At 36.7% G+C, this 20,239-nt stretch overlaps 1 protein-coding gene across 7 annotated transcripts in view; it reads left to right on the top strand.

Moving 5' to 3' along the window:
- Positions 1 to 16,882, top strand: part of MED23 (mediator complex subunit 23) — a gene marked incomplete at its 5' end in the record, with an annotated part of 39,006 nt that extends 22,124 nt beyond the window's left edge. For 4 of the 7 annotated variants that reach the window (XM_081997768.1, XM_081997769.1, XM_081997773.1 and 1 more), the window contains 14 exons: positions 276 to 450; positions 2,156 to 2,319; positions 3,442 to 3,566; positions 4,079 to 4,284; positions 5,309 to 5,489; positions 6,429 to 6,599; positions 7,861 to 8,077; positions 8,908 to 9,137; positions 10,514 to 10,686; positions 11,468 to 11,540; positions 12,600 to 12,814; positions 13,671 to 13,791; positions 15,870 to 16,001; positions 16,691 to 16,882. In XM_081997768.1, coding sequence (XP_081853894.1) covers positions 276 to 450; positions 2,156 to 2,319; positions 3,442 to 3,566; positions 4,079 to 4,284; positions 5,309 to 5,489; positions 6,429 to 6,599; positions 7,861 to 8,077; positions 8,908 to 9,137; positions 10,514 to 10,686; positions 11,468 to 11,540; positions 12,600 to 12,814; positions 13,671 to 13,791; positions 15,870 to 16,001; positions 16,691 to 16,864 — 2,357 coding nt within the window. In that variant the 3' untranslated portion in view covers positions 16,865 to 16,882. The remainder of the gene's footprint in view (positions 1 to 275; positions 451 to 2,155; positions 2,320 to 3,441; positions 3,567 to 4,078; positions 4,285 to 5,308; positions 5,490 to 6,428; positions 6,600 to 7,860; positions 8,078 to 8,907; positions 9,138 to 10,513; positions 10,687 to 11,467; positions 11,541 to 12,599; positions 12,815 to 13,670; positions 13,792 to 15,869; positions 16,002 to 16,690) is intronic. The other 3 variants (XM_081997770.1, XM_081997771.1, XM_081997774.1) reach the window with 3 other exon arrangements.
- Positions 16,883 to 20,239: the final 3,357 nt, after the last annotated feature.

Genomic DNA, 20,239 nt, shown 5'->3' with positions numbered 1-20,239 from the left:
TATTAAGCAAAGTTAGGTGCAAATGATACTCAGTTGCACTCATTAAAATAATTTGCATGTCTGCTGTATATGTTCATTAAAAAGATTATTGAGGTCTACACATTCATAGCGTCTTCAGACAGCGCTTGCACATGCAGTCTTTGAAGGTAATACAATTTTCAAATCAAATATCTGACTTGCAGCTAAATATAGCCGTCTAGCCACAGTGTACTCTGTAGTTGTATTTTAAAGTCTAATCACTTGCAAAACTTACTTTACAAACTCTTTTTCATAAGGTCAGCTCCTGCCAACAGTGTTCAAATCTCACGCATGGGGAATTTTGCACACTCTGCTAGAAATGTTTAGCTATCGGATGCATCACATCCAGCCTCATTACAGAGTCCAGCTGCTCAGCCATCTTCATTCCTTGGCTGCTGTGCCACAGACTAATCAGAACCAGCTTCATCTGTGGTGAGTGATGGTTACCATGTTTAACCATAATCTCAGGTTCCTCCATCGTATGTTGAAAGCTGCATGAGAACTATGTTTTAAATGGGACATAAGTACTTCACGGTTTGAGTTCTGTGGCTAAATTGTTTTGTGGTATCTCAGCAGGTCACGTTTCAGAAATACAGTTAGATGTTAGCAGTAGTACTCTGCAGAGTTGCATGAGGTAGCCTCTTCCACAGACATGGCAGTAGTGTCACAGGCCAAAACGCAGGAATGCGCACCAGAACCATCATGTGAGGAAGTGTCGGAAACTGTTGAGCTTCTTGCACTGGAGATAAAGGGCAATGCCTGCTACTTGTAGTCACAGCGACTGGCTTGTCTGCCAGTGGGACTGTGCTTGCTTACTCCTGTAGAGGATGTTTAATTCTTAAAAGAGTTAAGTTGTAATTAACTTCAATGAACAATTCTTTAGAGAAGTTAATTTTCAGTCAGATCAGAGAAATAATCTGATTCATCCTGCAGCTGTCAGGAGTTGTCACAAAGCTATGGTTGTTGTATGTGAACCTGAGTGGAGAAAAAAGTGTCACTTCCATTGTCTGGTGTGTGTCATATCCCCGTAAACCATGCTAATTGGCTAATTTGGATACAAGAAGATGGAAGAGCTGGTTAAAGAAGCTCTAGAGTTGATAACGTAGATAATTGTAGGGAAAAACTTTGAGTTTAACTTACCGTTAAAAAAGTTGAAGGGTATGAGATTCAACTCGTATGTAGAAACCGAGGTTTGTTGTAGAAAAGTTGGGGAAAAGAGTGTCCATTCACTCTTAGAGTGTAAAAAGAGTGTAAAAGCTATTATTAAAGTACTTCATGTGGAGGTATGCGAGGGAGACAGAGCAACCTCATTATTACCAGTTCGTATCACAGAAGTCTAATTACACAGTAATTTCTTAGGCCAAATTCAAATTGCTCAGTTGCTTATCCTTTATCAAGAATAAAGAGAACGAGTGAAGACCAATTTCTCCTTAAATGCGAGGTCTTGCTGGTTTTATTCACCTCAGTCTTGTTTTATTGTCTTAGTCTGTGAAATATGGATGTTAATCAGTCACTTTTGATAAGCACTGCATGCAACTAGGTTGGTGTAAACTAACCTATGGCTTGGGCATTTCAAAGACACAATGTTATAAAAGTCTTTTAAGTCACTTCAAACTACCTGATGTGAAAAGCACTTCCAGCTAGAGCACTGCAAAATGAAATGCTTTTAATCAAAAGCAACCCTTCCTCATTTCTTTCATAAAGACAATTTAGTGCCGTTTCCTTCAAGGTGATAGTTAGCTTTGAAACTTTCTATGCATTATTCATGCCTTTTTATTCTGGTTTTGCATATATTTATTTATCTATGTGTGCTTGTTTAGATGAAGATGTTCAAAAGATAACAAAAGGGGGGGCTCTAAAGTGGAGAAACTTGAGGCTCTTTTTCAGGGGCTCTGCACCTGGAATTTTCACTAAATCAACTTTTGAGCTTTATTTGAAGATAAAGTACTTAGATAGTTGATAACAAGTTTATTAAACAGTGGAAAAAGAAACTTTTCTAAAAGGTTAAGAACATCAGTTTCAAAACAAATGTTTTGTATTATTTGAAGAAGAAAATGGAGGAAAAATAAGTGTTTTTGGAATCTTAGAAGCAGCAGTATAAGCATTATTTGCTAACTGGACTGTTTCCCTTTTTCAGTGTTGAGAGTACTGCTCTAAGGCTAATCACAGCTTTGGGCAGCTCGGAAGTCCAACCACAGTTTACACGATTCCTCAGTGATCCCAAAACAGTTCTTTCAGCAGAATCAGAAGAACTCAACAGGGCTTTGATCTTAACTCTAGCAAGGGCAACACATGTGACAGGTAATAGCAGTACTGTGAGATAACATCTAAGTGAAAGCTGTAGTCAAGCCATTTCTCTAAAGTACTATTTAATAGAATATCCTAGAGGTGACCCAGTCATAAGACATATCACATACACTTCTGGTTTTGAAAAAAGTATGATTTCCAACTACTTGTTTTCAGGTGAAAAGCTATTACTAAAGCAGTAGTGAAATCAGATATTCTGTAAAGTTTATATGGAGACACAGTGTGATTATTTTATTTTACTGTGTTATTTTCAGTTTCATTATTTCAAATTTAAACATTTGGATTGATTACTGATACATGCCATTTAAAAAAAACATGGACGTGCACAGCAAGTATGTTGCTCGTGTGGAAGCCACCCCTTCTACAGCTTACCTTTACGAAAAAGTAGCATGTGTTTTGGGTTTGCTTTCTTGGGGAAGGGAGAGGGGGAAGCCTTTATTGCGTGTGTTAATGTTTTAACAATGTGCAGTGACATGGGTCAGGTTATTGTTAGCTTTGAGGAGGATGTCTTCTCTATCTTCTTTTTTATGTTTCTAGTCTGGACACTCAGTGGAGAGTTAGAACAACAGATTTCACAAAAACTGGTGGAGGTGATTTGAAAGGGAAAGGGCATCTCTGTTATGTTTTTATTTTTTAACCTTTGCTCAACCTTTAATGTTAAATCAACACTGGGGCTGGGGGGGGATGAGGCTTGTATTTTATTTCTACAGCTTAATTGGGAAAGGCTGCTGAGCAGCCTTTTTAAAGCAATATAAAATGGCATCTGGTAATTTCATCATCATTATCTTCAGGATTTTTTTTAAAGTCTAATCATTTAATCATCAAAAGCTTGTCTTATTGTCATTACAGAAAATTAAATATACAATCTTAAGATCATGATTGCTTTTTTTCTTGCTCAAAACCTAATTATAATTTTGCTATTGTTAACAGCATTAAAAGATAATACCCAGCTTGCTCTATAGAGTAAATAATATTCAAAGAAAGGTGATAGGAGAAATTGGCCAAAAAAGAAACCCTGTTGGATTAGCAAAGCTTTGATGCATGTGACTACAAAAGGAATGGCAATAAGAAACATTTTTTAATGTGAAAATCTAATATCATCAATCCATTTTCTAGACTTTTTCACAGGCTCTGATTCAATTCAGGGAACTTGGTGCAAGGATATATTGCAGACTATCATGAGTTTCACTCCACATAACTGGGCGTCGCATACACTAAGTTGTTTTCCAGCTCCTCTGCAGGTAATATTTTCAAACTTGTGATTTTATAATTGGAAATGGATCTTGTTAAGAGACTAAGTTATCTCTTTTACCTTTTGCCAGTTGGTGAGATTCTTCTCCTGTTGAGACCACATTAATCTCAAGTCCATAAAGAATGCAGCATGAGTGTAACATTGCTATTTCTTCAGAAATGCATTAGTTTCTCCTGGAGTATTCTAAGGCCAGGTTTGGCCAACTGATACTTCCAGTAGAACGTAAATCAGATCTTTTAAAAATCAAAAAAAACCCCACAAAACAAAACCAAAAACCCCCAAAAATTGGGAGAAGCCTTTTTTTCTTGTGGCAATTTGTCATATAGCTTTGTTAGTGACAAAACAGTCACTGTGGTCTCACAGTGAAGCCACAACCCTACTTAGTAGGTTTGTGTTGCACAAGGAAGTAGGAACCCATAAGGTGTTAAGTCAGGCAAAAGTTTGCTTGTTCAGATGTTTTATTCTAGGCTCTGAGTCACAGCAAAACCTGCTTCATTTCAGGTATTCTTCAAGCAGAATAACGTACCTCAGGAAAGCCGTTTTAACTTGAAGAAGAATGTGGAAGAAGAATACCGAAAGTGGAAGTCTATGACCAATGAGAATGATATAATTGCGCACTTTTCTGCACAAGGTTCATCCCCCCTTTTCCTTTGTCTCCTGTGGAAGATGTTGTTAGACACTGATCACATTAATCAAATTGGCTATAGGTGAGCTTAAAAGATATGCTATTTCAAAGTTATTACAGCAACATTCTCAGTTCTGAGGACATAGGCCGTGTGCATTAACAGCTTGATTTGTACTTTTTTTATTAAATGAGAGCATGGAAAAAAGGAGTGGAGCTAGGTATTAGCAAGCATATCATAATAGTTGTGCAGTATTTAAGATTGCTTACACCATGCAGTGGTGTGCAATGCATATTCTTCCTGGTAAGAGACAAGGTTGTGAGGAGTTTGAATTAAGCAGTTTACCTGTAATGGCAATGTTTTAGGCAATCTGAAATAATAAACAGAAGATATAAAGCATTTATTTACTTAGCCTTTACACGTGAATAAAGGCCAAATAATTAAAAAAAAAATGTTGAATTAAGATGAAAATAATTATAGAGGTAGTAGTCCTACTTTTTTTTTACTTGTTCTCAGTAGTAACAGCATCAGCTCCAGCCGTGAGAAACAGTTTCTTTCTTTTCAATCCTTGTTAGGTCTGTTGAAACAATATTTATGATAGTATGTGTTACTCTGAGATGAGGAAATACCAGTATTTTAATGCTATGGTTATATTAAAACACATACTGCAGGAAAATGAAGTTGAGTTGCAGAAGATTGTCATAAGAAGTAGGACTAAACTATACTTAGGACTAACTAAAAATGCGTAACTAAAGCATGGGTTCTGGGCAGGATACTATACATAAGAATAGGTGGACTTGAAGCATTTATTCTGATTAGTATGTAGGCTTTGGAATTCCATTGCTCTATGGGTTTTTTTGCTTTGGTTTGGGTTATTTTTCAGTTCATTCAATAAAGGGAGGTTTTTTTGTCTTTTTAAGACAATTCTATTAAACCCCCATAACTCATAAAATGGACCAGTTAAAAATGTATTAAGAACAGTAACAATTGCTTGTTGCTTTTTTAATCTGTGTGAGCATTCTTGTAACAGAGTTTTGGGTTGTTTTTTTTTCTTTTTGTTTGTTTATTTTTGTGTGGTTTGTTTTTTTTTTTTCTTCTTCCCTGCCAGAGTTTTAGAAAGAATTGGGGCCAGAGCTCTGGTGGCACATGTCAGGACATTTGCAGATTTCTTGGTGTATGAATTCTCTACCTCTGCAGGAGGCCAGCAGCTCAATAAATGTATTGAAATTCTCAATGACATGGTGTGGAAATACAACATTGTAACACTGGATAGGTTGATACTGTGTTTGGTAAGTATTGCCTTAGGAGATAAGATGCCAGTTCTTTGTGCAGAGTCTGCTTTCTGAGTCAGTTTTGTAGGACCAATCTTTTAAAAAATGCATTGTTTTTAAATAGGGACTATTTGCTAGCTCAATAATCAAGTAAAATAATGGATTACTTAAGCAACATAAAACTTACAAAGTCTTACAATTCTTTGAATCTTCAGGGGAAGCTTTTCTTGGTTATTTAATGGCAACCATTGAATTGGTGTTATTAAATGTTGTTGTTAGTGCTTTGGGTCTCAGACCTCAGAGCTATGCAATTGTTTCTGCATCCTGAAAAGGTAGAAGGGGTATGGCATGTCATGATTCAGAAGTAAATGGAAAATCCTGTGTGCTATCTTTGCTTAGAATTCAGTCAGTTTCATCAGAACAGTAGGAGAAAAATGGCATTCTCTGTCTTTCCAAGGTCTCCTACAAAATAAATCAGAACTTACATATGGAGAATTAAATTTTCCTTCAGTAATGATCCTTTACATAGATTTTAAAAGCTCAACATAATGTAAAGCTGGTGGTTTGAATTTTAGTTTGGTTTTCAAACTGAAGTCCAAACATGTCAGAGTGGCCAGAAGTTTGAAGCAATCTTAACTTCATTATCATAGTTTGTTATTTTCAGTAAGAGAGCTGACGGTCAAAAGAGAGCTAGAATTCTTGGAGAACATGCTATCACTGGGGAGTTTGTAAGACTTTCTGCCTATGGAATAAAAAATGTGATGGGTGCTTTTCACAGGAGGTGATGGAGCCTGCCTCTGTTCTATGTCTTCACTTGAAAAGTACAGTTGAGACACCATCGTTCAGTGTGAATTTGTGTGCAGATATACCTAATGTGCAGCCAGCTTTGCTGGCCAGTGTTTAGGGGTTATAAAGAAGACAGCTGTAACCCCATGTTTCTTATCCATTTTGTTTAAGGCTATGCGTAGTCATGAAGGAAATGAAGCTCAAGTCTGTTACTTCATAATTCAGTTACTCTTACTGAAGCCTAACGATTTCAGAAACAGAGTGAGTGATTTTGTGAAGGAGAATTCTCCGGAGCACTGGCTGCAGAATGACTGGCATACTAAGCATATGAGTTATCACAAGGTATCAAAGCTAATAAAATTCTTTTATTGTAATACTTTCTGTGGAGTTGAGATCAAGGCAAAGAGTCTTTTGTCTGGTAAATGGTAAGACAGCTTTGACAATTTTTGTAGTTACTTAGCAAGTAGTAATTTATTTGGGCTAGTATTAAAAAAATAAATCACTATGTTTATGTAATAACATTACAGTTATAATGCAGTGATGGTCAAAGATATAAGCAGCTGAAGAATTGGTTGGAGATTCATTCTTGCTCATCTAAATGCAATAATTTAAAAATCTTTTTACTGAAATTCATTTAGAACATAGTTTTTGTGCATCAGGGAGAAGCTATCTCCTTCTGGTGTTTTATGACTATAACACTAGTTAAACCTGCATTTTCTCCTAATTATTAAAGTTTCTTCCATCTCCTGTGTGGCAAGAACATGATATCCTCATATGTTAGGGAAGGGGATTGCTGAAGTTTTAATGCTGCTGTAAACATAGTGGCTTCTGCTGGCTAGAAAAGGATGTGCCAATGGAGTGTTCTCTCAAAAGGTAGATCAACACAGACATGAAATAGATACAAACAAACTCTCATATAGCTGAGCACATACAATCTAATTCTAATCCAGAAGCTGTTTGGTCTATATTGGCCCTCTGCATTAGCTGCACAGTGTCTTATCAGTGCCTAAAAGTGTAAGGGTGGCAGGGGAGCAAATTATATTAGCCTGGGAGGTGCTCTGACATGGCTGCACAGCTGCTAGACCCAATCTGGCATCTAGAAATTTCAGTGACAGGTAAAACACTATAAGATCAGTCTTCAGCTGTGCTCATCTGGTATTTGAGTACACTCCAATTCTTTCCCAGGGAGCTATTACATATTATTTCTAGTGTCTGATTCAGTATATGATGTTGAAACTTTCAGTAGTGCTGATTTCCCCTAGGTTTTCTCTTAAAATACGTGACATAGGACACATAAGCACTGGCTGCTTTCAGCTTTGCCTTGGGATGCTTAATGCTCTCCTATGCACACTTTGAGTGGGAGTGAAACTTTGTTTTGTTTTGCTTTGTTTTTTTCTGAAGATGTTGTTATCTACTAGTTATAATAACTAAATAATTTCACTCAGTTGAATTTGCTCTGGTAAGCTTTTCGGTAAAATCATCTCACTGCATTCATGTGTGATAATGAGGGTTATGAAGTGTCTTTTTAAAGCAAGGTAGCTGCTGAATGTTTAACACATTGCTTCTAAGGAAAGAGCTTTTGATTTTGTTGAATTTCTTCCAGAAATATCCTGAAAAGCTGTATTTTGAAGGCTTGGCAGAGCAAGTCAATCCCCCAGTTCAGATCCAGCCCCAGTACCTACCAATTTATTTTGGAAATGTATGCCTGCGCTTTCTGCCAGTGTTTGACATTGTAATCCATAGATTTCTGGAATTGCTTCCAGTGTCCAAATCACTAGAAACGCTATTGGATCACCTGGGAGGTTTATACAAATTCCATGGTAAGTTATCTGTGAATACAGACTTTTAGTCCTGTTGTGATCAATCTATTCTCCTTCATCTCCTTCATTCATAATTTTCATCTCTTAGCACAGCAGTGTTTTAATCCTTTCGTATTCTGTAAGCCTTGTGTGCATTCCCCCCGAGAAGCGCAGTCCCTGTTTAGTGAAGTTCAGCCTGCTAAAAGTGAACTTGCTTTTATTCAGGTAGCTCTTGCTAATTCATGCTTCCTTCACACCTTTCCCTTTCATTCCCTTCTATTAATAAGAAACTGGTCCTGTGTCCTAAAAAACTTTGTTACCAAGACTGAAACAGCAAAAAAGCAGTGCCTCCGTCTATCCTTGTTTAAGATTCAAATAATTTAACCTAATTTTTTTCACACTTTTATAACTACACTTTTATAATAAGTTTTTGTATAGTTGTCATTGCTATGTTATGCCCAGACATCTTACAATATTCTTTCTTCACTATGACTTCATACCTGTATTCTTCCTATTTAGTACCTTTTATAAGAAGAGATGATTTAGATGGTTTACTTACAGATGTATTAGTATTATCATTAAGATATGAACTGTTAGTAATATTGACTTTCTTTGCTTGACTTCTACTCTTCTGCACACACATTAAAGTTTATGTACAAGACAAAGGAAAATCAGTGTTGTAGAGTATAATGAAATAAAGAACATTCATCAATTCTATATGCGTTGTTTTTAAATGCATACAACTTAGTCTTGTAGAGCTCTTGATTTTAATTTTATGTTTGCCACCATAAACATAATAGTGATGCCAGAAGTTACTTCTTTTTTTTGTTGTTTTCCTTTCTTCTTGGCAGACCGTCCAGTGACTTACCTGTACAACACTCTTCACTACTATGAGACGCATCTCAGAGAGCGCACAAACCTCAAGAGAAAACTTGTTCATGCCATAATTGGCTCTCTCAAAGATAATCGCCCACTAGGCTGGTGTCTAAGTGATACTTATCTCAAATGTGCTATGAATCCTCGAGAAGACAATCCATGGGTTCCTGATGACACTTACTATTGCAAGCTCATTGGAAGACTAGTAGATAATATCCTTCTTAAAGTTTGCATTAAGTAAGCTGTGCCAGTGTCTTACAGCTTCATTTCATCAAAATACAAAGTTAGATTTCCATTTATTCAGATACGAAATAAAGCTTGGAGTTTTATTTAGCTACATATATCAGTCTAAATTCGTACTAGTTTACTTCAACATACTGTTTTTATTATTCTGCAGAGTGACTGAGCTGCCCTAGTAAAAACATCTTGAAAGGTATACAGTACAGCTGTATAAATATTTCACTGTTTAATGCATCACTTATAAATACAAATACTGATATTTATGCATTCCGAATTGAATTCTAATTGCCACATAAAATCACCTTGATGCAAAGCAATGAGTATTTTAAAAAAATACAGAAAATTAGATTACATTTTTCTAATGCCATTATCAATATTAATAAGAATAAAATATTGTAAGCAGTGCCACATTTAAGATTGTATATAGCTGGTTGTGTCTAGCTGAAGATCGGTATATGTGCTCCTGGCAACTGCTGAGGATCTGGTTTTTAGGAGGGAAAAACTAGAAGTTATGTTTTTAACACAAATCTACATGTTCTTAACGGCTGCCTTTTATAAATTTTTACAATTAATGGCTACAGCTGATTTAAATTTCTGTGGAAATAACTGGTGAACTCACGCAAGTATGTTCTAGAGAATACCGCTAGTGGAGTCTCCCTAGATGTCATCATCTTTCTGGGTCAGCTTTATGGGAGTTGACCAGTTTTCTGGATGTTGTATGTCTTCCTTCACTTGTCTTCCTGAATTTGCATTTCTTTTATGCCTAGCTTGAAAGTTTGTTAGATCTCTCTAAAGAAAGCTAAAATTACATAAAACTCTGCTTTTATGCAAATGATAACAGTGTGTTCAGATCTGTTTTCTATATGTAGCTCAAATGAGTTAGTCTTGGTTGGGAAAGTGAAATATTTTCAAAGACTAAGCAGGTGCTCATTTTGCATAAACCGTCACCCTAGAAGTCTGCTAGGAGGTCTTACACTGAAGCAAATTAATGGTTTCAGATTATGCAGAGTAGAAAATTCTTGTTATTTTCATCTTCTGGTCTTGTAAGCAGATGGTGAATGAGATTGTTGGTGTTGTTTTCTTCCATCTCTTAGTCGGGGAAATTTATCCTCTGCATGACCTTGTGTGTGTGGTGTATTTATAGCTATTCACACAATCCTTCAGTGACTGAGTATCATTCATCCGTTTCATAAAAACAGGACATATGACATTGTTTTATTTGTGCTCAGTAACTTATATTTCATTTCAATTCAACTTAGTATGAGCAGTATATACATATATTTTTAATCAGTGTGGTGCTTAACACTAGTCCTTCTTGGGGCAGCTTTTTTTCCTTAATCATTGTCACCTATGGCAGGCAAATCGCCCGGTCCATTTCCAAATTGTGACTGGAGATTCAATGAGTTTCCTAACCCAGCTGCCCATGCTCTCCATGTTACCTGTGTTGAGCTCATGGCTCTGACTGTTCCAGGGAAGGATGTGGGCAATGCACTACTGAATGTTGTGCTGAAGAGGTATGTTGGCTCTCTGAAACTGTTTTCTGCAACATATAATACGTAATTAGAGATTGCCAAGGTCATCTGTGATAGTAATTTTCTTAGTTTTTTATAAATTTTTAATTAAGTATAAATAGTTTAAGTTTTATATATGAATTATTTTTGGAGGACAAACAAGGCTACAGGGATCAAGGAGAAAAATCACATGTTGGATTTCTTTGTTGTAGTGGATTGTGTGTGCTTCAGGAACAGTTGATTCATCATGATCCCCTTAAAAGATAGAGGGAAGGCCTCACACGGGCTAAGAACTTATCCAGCGGGGTCAGTGGCAAAGAGGCTGGAAAATGTCTGTTTTTCTTTCAGCTGTGCTGGGAGGAGGACATTTCATTGTTTAATGTCACAGAAAGGGGCAGGAAGCATTGGCAGGACTCCTGAGTCCTCCTGATGTTAATGTAAAACCAGAGGTACTTTGAAACAGAGTGGTGTGCCAAGGCTAGCATTAAGTTTCACCCATAGCTCTGTTTCTTGCTGAGCCACTATGAAAAGAACGGAAGTGAAAGAAGGGACTTAGTATTCTTGCAGTGATTCAGATGTCCTCTTTGAGCAATGACAAACTGAAATGACTTGTTTCAGCCTCATTCAGCTTCGTAATATTTCCTAAGTATCTGTATGCATTTTTATAGTTCTCTCAACTTGAGAAATATTCTTTGCATAAGTACACTTTGTCTTCAGGTGCACCAGAAGCACAAACAGCAATTGTGAATTTCAGAACATTAGTTTTCTTTTTCTCTGTCTCTAGTCAGCCCCTGGTGCCAAGAGAGAATATCACAGCTTGGATGAATGCGATTGGACTAATTATCACAGCCTTACCAGTAAGTCAATACATTGTATTTTAAAATTAATATAATCTCTTGCTCTGTGTAAGGTTTATCATCTTTCTGGAGTATGTTGTAAAAAATTGTAGCCAACATCTGTAGATTCCGCAGAGAACTATTCAGAAGGCTGATTGCATGTTTGAGAAACATCTATTCTTCCAGCATGCAAAAATTGACCAGGTTTTCTGGTTTTCTAATATGCTTTGAGGCTAGGATGAAAAGTAGTAAATAATTCCTATTTAAAAACATAGTTAAATGGCATGTGTGTAGTATTGAGAACTGGAGCTATGAAATAAGAAAATCTGTAAGGGTTCTGATGCAAAGTTAATTTTCTGTTAATACTTGCACTTGCATATTCTGTATCTCTCAAACTGTGTAAATGAGACTTGCCAAAGACCGCAAAAGCAAATGTATGCAGTATTAGAGTTATGTATCAGTAGAAACTTTGATCTTCTGAATATAATGATTCTTGGTACCTGACCAGGACTGCCTGAATAATTTTGACCTTGCTTGCCTGTTGCTTATGTGTGCAACAGTTATCCTGTCCTTGTGACTTCTCTTCTCCGGCAAAATGGTTCCTTTTCTTGGAAGAAAGCCAACACGGATTTAATCCTTATTATCTTTATAATACTTCTTATTTTTCTTCCTGTTCCCTCTTTTATCTTCATCTATATTCTTTGACTTTTGTACCTTTTTTGTTTCCTGTTTCTATCTTGGATTTTTGGTCTGTTTGTACCTGCACTCAGAAAACTCAGAAAATTCTCAGTCTTCTTCCATTAAGGCTTTTTGCCTCTGCTCTGCTTCTTTTGAAGACCTTTATATTAGCTAACTAAACAATTACATTCATGAAATATGTCTTGATAATGTCACACCCTCAAGCGTGCCACATCACTAACATGGATGCTTTCTGTATTGTGCTTCTTAATTTTCATGATTGTCAGACAGGGTTATAAACTACCATGTAGTTGAAATGTAATAATAGTAGAAAGAGATGAGGAAGCATTATCTTAGATGGTGTTCTTTTCAGAAGCAATTACGACTTTTCATTTTTTCCAGGAGCCATACTGGATTGTTCTCCATGATCGCATTGTGAGCGTTATCAACAGTCCCAGTTTGACATCAGAGACAGAGTGGGTTGGTTACCCATTCCAGCTGTTTGACTTCACAGCGTGTCACCAGTCTTATTCTGAGATGAGCTGTAGTTACACTTTGGCGTTGGCACATGCTGTCTGGCATCATTCTAGCATCGGACAGCTTTCTCTCATTCCTAAGTAGGTGTAATGATATTTGATGATTTAATTTGTCTTTTAAATTCCATGCATATTGTAGGTAACAAAGCTGTACCTGTAGCGCTTACATCAGCAAGTTTGTACAGGGGAGCTCCAAAACCCACCAGATAGTTCACAAGTTCTTTTCCAGCTCCCTCTTACACTTTTGTTATCTGTAAGCTTTGGGGCTTTTATCTAAAGCGTGACTGCCTTTAATAAGCCTTTTTTATCTTTATTAGCTTTTATGCTTTTGTTTATTAATTTCAGTTTTTCTTAAATCATTGATTATAGCACATACCTAAAGCATCAGCTATAATCAGTAAGTGTATCCTTAATTCTAGCAAGTACCCTCTAGCTGCAAGTTGAGATGCTTGGCTGACTGAAGGATGTGGTAGTGGTCCACTTAGTCATTAAAGGAAGTGAAAAATACCACTGCATTAAAAAGTTGAGTAGACTTTCCCCAGGGCTGCGTTAATGAGACAACTGACAGACTTCACTTACTAAGTCTTAAAATATTGGACAAAAATGAAGGTGGTATGATGTATTCCTCTCAATCTTGAACCTTGATTTTTAGTGTTAAAATGTCAGAGGGTAGTTTTTTGTCTGTGTGTGGTGTTCTGCTGAGCTTAGAATTGTTGCCTGTTCTAGTCCAGTACTAATGCCTGGAAATGTTTTAGAGCTTCACTGAAGTAACTAGTATTTGAAATAACTAATATTTGCAAAACTACACTGTATTTACTAAAATGAAGGCCTAAATCTGTGAGAGAGAATGTGATGTCCTGACTAGAATCTGGGGTAGGGGAAAGAAGGAAAAAAAAAAAAGTCCTGTTGAAGTAGTAAGTGTCTTGAAATATTACAGGTTCCTCACGGAAGTGTTGATACCCATAGTGAAAACAGAGTTCCAGTTGCTCTATGTTTACCACCTTGTTGGTCCTTTTCTACAACGGTTCCAGCAGGAGAGGACACGATGCATGATAGAGGTAAAGTGTAGCTCTTGGTCTGCTTTATACAGTATATATTATTTTAGCTTTGTAATTACATTACAAAGCAGAATTTGATAGAGATCTATGAGAAACATTCAGAATTAAATTCTATACAAATTAAACAGTTACTTTCAAGGATCTGAATTGCTGAGTTGGTATCCAGCTACGCAGTTAACTGAAATCTTGTCAGCTTCGTTCAGGATAAAACACCTAGCACTCTTTTTCTTTTTTTAAAAAAAAAATACAACCCCAAAAATAGCAAGCAGTATATGCTTTCTTTGTCTCTCAAACTGTATGCAAAATATGCATCAGACTTACTGCCTGTTTTAAAAGCTTTTGTGCAGGGGAAGCGAGCATGCAGGAGCTGAATTGTGAGGGTGGAGGAGCACAAGCTGTTTCTTACATTCATAGCAATGTGGGTAAGGGTAGGGGAAGAGAAAAGAGCTGACTGGTAGGCAGATGAGCTGAAAAACTCTGCAGGTAGCTGATGGGCTACCCCTTCAGATGAGCTGAAGGGCCTCTGCAGGTGGCAGAGACCCTTCTAGAAAGAAGAGCTTGACTTGGGAATCCTAATTCTTTAAGTATCTGTGCTGTTCGTAAAGAAACACAAAGCCTGTATGTCAAGTATGTGTCTTGTCTCCCTCTAGAGTCTGACCAACGTAACATACAGGTCTACCACCACTACTGATTACATTTTCATCCCCAGTTACCAATGTCTGGACTGGGGACTTCACTCTTAAATCTCTTAGGTCCCCTCTGCCACAACTTCCTCCCTGGCCCCACCCCCAGTTCTTTCTAAAATGTTTAGTTGCATACATTGTTTTATGAAGAAGCCAGAAAGTGTAGGGATGCATACACAGTGGGAGAAGAGTTTTGTAACTTTTGTTTCCATGTTTTTGGATATATCATGAACACAGGGTACTGTAAGAAACTATATCAGGTAGTTAAATAATCATATGGCAGTGTTTCTGTATACTTGTTTACATATTTCCTTCAGTTTTTCCCATGAGTTACAGCCTTTTCTGGTTCTTTTGAAGTATACTTTGAAAGTATGAAACAAAAAATACTTATATAGTTCTTTAGGGATGCCTTTTTTTCTTCTTTTTTTTTCTTTGTCTTAAAGCTACAATAAAAGTCACTCAAAAATTTTTTTCATAAAGCAGTGCTTAAGTAAACATACTGGAGAGCAACAGAAAGTACTGTTTAGGCATGGATCAGTATCACTTTATAGCTTCCTGTGTAATACTATAAATAAGTAGTAAGTATTGCTTTGACTGGTTTCTTCCTTCCTCCATCAGGAAGTCTTTTCTGTGCCTGCATTCTCTGTATTGAACCAAAATATGAGAAAAGTTAGAAAGCTTTCTTCTTTCCATGCTTCTTAACATTCCCAAACCACTCCTTTTTCTTTGCAAGGAGTTGATTTCAGTGTGAGGAAATTGTGAGGAGCTGCTACCCTCAGAGTAGGCAACAGCTATCATGTGACTGAAATGACCAAGCCCAAAGTTCAGGTTTCACGTTTCCATCTTTAAAGATCGTAGGCATACATATGTTTGCACACAACATTTCCTTAATAAGTATATTCAAACATTGTAGTTGTAAACTCTTTGTAGAGAATGCTTGAACCATTAAAATGCACTGTGTTGCATTTGCTGAAGACCTTGCTGGAGTCTAGATACAAGCTGAATGCAGTAAACTGTAATATCTTCTCTCTAGAAGATTCAAATCTCATGCTAAACTTTTCCTAGTTTTTTAATAAGGTCTGCTTTTGCAGATTTTATAGGCACTTGTCAAACTATATTGCAGTCAATACTGTTTAAGCACTCATTAAGTAGCATGTACCGAAATACCATTATTGCATTCACTGGAAGTTAACTTGGGAAAATGGCATCATTTAATTAAGCATAATGGGATGAGTTAGACCTGCCCATTTGTCCTTGTAAGAAAGTAAATAGTTAGGAATCACAGATACTTAAAAAGCAGGACATATATTTATTGCACTGTTTAACTGTATTTCTATTCTGAAACGTTTCAAAACCTGTTTACATTTGGGGTGCTTCGTGTGTCTATGGAAACAGATTGGAGTGGCATTTTATGAAATGCTCCTGAATGCAGACCAGTGCAGCTCACACCTGAACTACATCGATCCTATATGTGACTTCTTGTATCATATGAAGTATATGTTTACAGGTGACAGTGTGAAAGACCAAGTAAGTATTTCTTCCCATATAGGAATTTAATCTTTTTATGGATTATTTTCTTAGGTAGCAGTACAACGAAATGCTTAACAGTTGACTAGTCTCCATATGCAAATTAGGAGGTTGGTGCACTTCTATACGTTTAAAAGCTTACAATGCAGTAGACAAGGTATCTCAGATTTCAAGATCAATTTCTGTAGTCTGAAATTTAAGATCTAGTTTGAGGGTGCTCTAAGTACTATTATTGAAGTAATCACTAGAAATAAAGCTTTTGGATGTTTCATAACTTTTCCTCATTTCAATCTATATCTTTTAAGTTTTTACATAATTTCTGATTCATTGATGCAACTTTACATGTGACAAAAGCAAGAATGCATCTATGTTCAGCAAAAAATTGCTCACCCAATTTAAGTTTAGGTTATAACAGTATGCACTTTTAAGTGTCAGTTGTGTGAGTTGTTTTGCAAGGCTTTGATGTACAACTGTTACACCGGGGAGTTTTTTTTTTTTAAGATTAGTTATCAGAAGAGGTTCAAAAGTTAACATGGTAAGTAAAATCTTAACATAAATATCACTATTTACTATATCTTTTTCCTTTTTTCCTTGTGCTAATGTGATGTTTGTGTACAGTAGTGATATATGTCAAAATACTCCTGTTTTACCAAATGCATTTCTGTCTGTCTTTTTAATTTTTTTAACAGGTTGAGAAAATAATTTGTAATTTAAGACCAGCTCTGAAACTTCGGTTACGCTTCATAACGCACATCAGCAAAATGGAACCAGCTGCTGTTCCACAACCACCTCTCAATAATGGGTCGCCAGCACAACAGCCCAGCCAAGTGCCTGTTAATGTCACTTTGCCAGTAACGCAGTGAAATGAAGTGTTCGGCTGGCCTTGGTGTGAAGGCTTCCTTCTGTTAATGGCCAAGGTGAAACATAACTGATCTGAAATCTGGTATGCTGTATAAAAGGAAAGAGAACCATATACAGATTTCTGCTTCATTTTCTTTTGCATAATGAAGCTGTCAAACTGAATGCATGCCAGACTTCTTACCTATTATATCAGACACTAGATGAGGTATATGTTGCCTTTCTCTGAAAGCACGGAGTAAACATTCTCTGCCAGTGAATACATGGGTTTCTGAGGAGTTTACAATATTCTGCTCCCTACCCTGGTTTGAGTCATCTGGATTTTTCCTTTCTTTCTGTCTGTGATATGAAAGGACAGTCAGTATATGTAGCCTGGTAGAAAATGGCCTTTTAAAATTTGGGTTCTGCCTTATTAAAAATTTCTATTCTTTTTGTCCAACAAAAGAATTTATATTCTTTTTGTCTTTTGGGCAGACAAGCTAAGCCCTTATACAGAAACACTTCTAGACAGAGAGATTGCATCAGTTGTACTGAGTTAATTATAACATCTTTCCAAAGACTAAGAATAAGCCTTTGAAAATATCTGTAAATTTTGTATGTACAGTTTACAGTCAACAAATGAGCCATGGGTTTGATCTAGCTTCAATTATTAGACTAGTTAGATTACTACCCAGAGGCTGTCTCTAATGATAATCTGTTGGAAGTCTGCATATTCACTTCAAGCTGTGCTGGTTCATACTTTATCTTTCCTATTTGGAAAATGGTATAGTTTTTATTAAGTCAATCACATTAATTTTATTGATATTATATTTTAGAATTGTATAATATTCTACGTTAAGTTTTATGTGTACTGTGTTCAGCAGATTTTGATAGAAGAATTTAAAGGCTCAATGTTTTGTAAATACTCATCTTGTTTGACAAACTTTTTAAATTAAAAAACCCACTTTAAAAGACTGTATTAGTATTGTTAAGCTTATTTATTTTCCATTCCCATTACCTTAAAAATAAGGATTGACTGTAGCAAGTATAATTCCATGTCCTAAGTTCTCTATCGGCTTTACAATAATGCCAGTTTTAACCTGTTGCAAATAGAGTCCAGATTAGTAATTTATATCTCTGTAAAAATGTAACAGTTATGAAGAGGAGTTGTTGATTCAGTGGGTGGAACTTTTTCTGTCTGTTTCTGAAGGACAGCAAACTTGGATCTCTGGAAACTGCTGTCATTTTATATTGTACTTGGATCCTAAATTCTGCCAAGTGTAATTTGAATAACAGAGATCAGTAAGTGCTCTTCAATGGATTTGTAGTCTGGCAGAAAAACATGATTGTCCATCGTATGTTGTATGTGCTTAAAAGGTCTTATATTCCGTTCCAGAGTCAAGTGACTCTTACACCACTGGGCTCGATATTGGTAACAAGATAAACATAGTTGGTCTCCAAAACTCCAGTGGACCATTCTGTACAGGCCTTCCCACAGGCTTTCTGGGGCAGACCTGAGAAGCAAAATTCTGCTTGTGGGTTTGCAAACTTCTGTCAGCAGTGAAACCATGTTAAGACTTCCCTTCCTAAACAGTTTTTGGAGCACACGAGTAGAAAAACCTGTAGAAACAGTATGTTTCATGGCTATTCTGCATGCATGTTCTAACTGAGCAGATGCTAACACCACAGGCGTCTTTCTGAATTGCCTTATTTCGTATTGCAGTGATTTTGGTGCTTGATGTGGGACCCAGAGTGTCCCTTGTAATACTTAAACTAGCACCTGTTTTCAGTCACTGGGATTTCCGAGATAGTATCAAGGAAGTTGGATAACTGTATTCAGAAGCAAATCACGAGAGCTGTTGGAATTCTTTAAAGCTTTGGGTGTTTTTAGTTGTGGTTTGTTTTTTTCCTTGTAGGTCTGGAAAATTAATTTCTTCAGTGCTATGGCAGGCAACAGGGGTGTACAGAAACAACCCCCTCTTTCAGCTTTTTGTCTTTGCAACATGTGTGCTTATGTTAAGAGGCTGACTGCAATGCCCTGGCCTTGCACTATGTGGAGATGATTTGCCACAGCTGGGCTGGTACTACCAAATCATTGAAAAACGTCTTGTTTTATCAATACCGGGCTACATTTGAACTTTTGACTTAGAGCTTAAAGGCTGTGTGTCCCACAAACAGTGCAACGAATCAGGACCCTGAGGCCTTGCCTACCTAGTAGAATTAGTGATTTACGTGGCTGATGTATTGCAAAATGCAAAGAGAAGACTGTCTCTTCCTCTGAGTGTGCACACTCATTCTCTGCAAAACTTCCCAGGTTTCCGAAGGCGCTAAGGTCTCAGTAGCTGCAATAAGGTATCTCTTCTGCTAAAATCTACACTTGCATCTGCAGCAGTAAGTTTGTAATGATGCTTTCTTTGAGGTATTTAACTTACCCTTTAAAACCCAGCTAACCAAATTCACTTTCTAAAGTACTAGCACAGCAAGACAAAATTCCAGTGTAATTTCAGACATATGTTTGTAAGTGATTATGGCTGTCATAGGGCTGGTTTTTAAGATTTAAAAAATTCATTTGGCCCTCTGCTGGAACTCACAGCAGTTGTGAGTAGTGAGGAGAAACTTAAGTCTGAGATTTTGGTTTTGGCTTTTGGGGTTTTTGTATTCCAAATTACAGGTAGCCAGTATGGGGTGGACACAATAGTGCCAGGCTTCCCCCACCTCGTCTGACTTTTATAAAGAATATTTATTTAGTAACACTTGAACAGTCCATTATAATATGGCTGGCTGAGTCAACCGATGGTTAGAAAAAATTTGAATTCCCTCTTTAACCACCAGAGGGATATTTCTTCAAAAAATTTAATCTGATCTTCAGCTGATTGTGTGTATAATGCAACATCTTGAACACTCAGATCTTCTCGGATCTACCAATGTTTTGATCCAAGATTTAACAGCTTAGAAGCCATATTACACTGTTGTCTTTGATGTTTAAAATATACTTTGTTATTTCTCTTTCTCATAAACAAGTTTACTGGAGGACTGCTTAGAGCTGTGGGATTTGCAAAATCTTCCAAACAAATCCAAAGATTTTTTTTTAATCTTTCAAAATTGTCACAGATTTTTTTTTTTCCCAAAAAGCCAATCACTTGATGCATGCAACAGTTACCAGAGTTGATGAGAGATTTGTTTTACTTAATCACCTCAAAGAAAAAAAGCAGTAGATAAAACCTGTGTATTTTACTTTGATTTTTAGCACTAAGACTTTTTAGGACATAGAATAATACTTGTGGCTTGCCAGACTATACCTGAGAAATCATGCAGCCTTTTCTGAAGGTGCACCAACAGAGGATAATATCATTGTAAATGCCTCCTTTAATTGTTGAATTCACTTATTCCTGTGACTCTCC

This window comes from Phaethon aethereus (assembly GCF_964289735.1).
Source record: "Phaethon aethereus genome assembly, chromosome: 3".
Taxonomy (NCBI): Eukaryota; Metazoa; Chordata; class Aves; order Phaethontiformes; family Phaethontidae; genus Phaethon; species Phaethon aethereus.
Note: the sequence above shows the minus strand (reverse complement) of the source record. Positions and strands in the feature narration are given on the sequence as shown.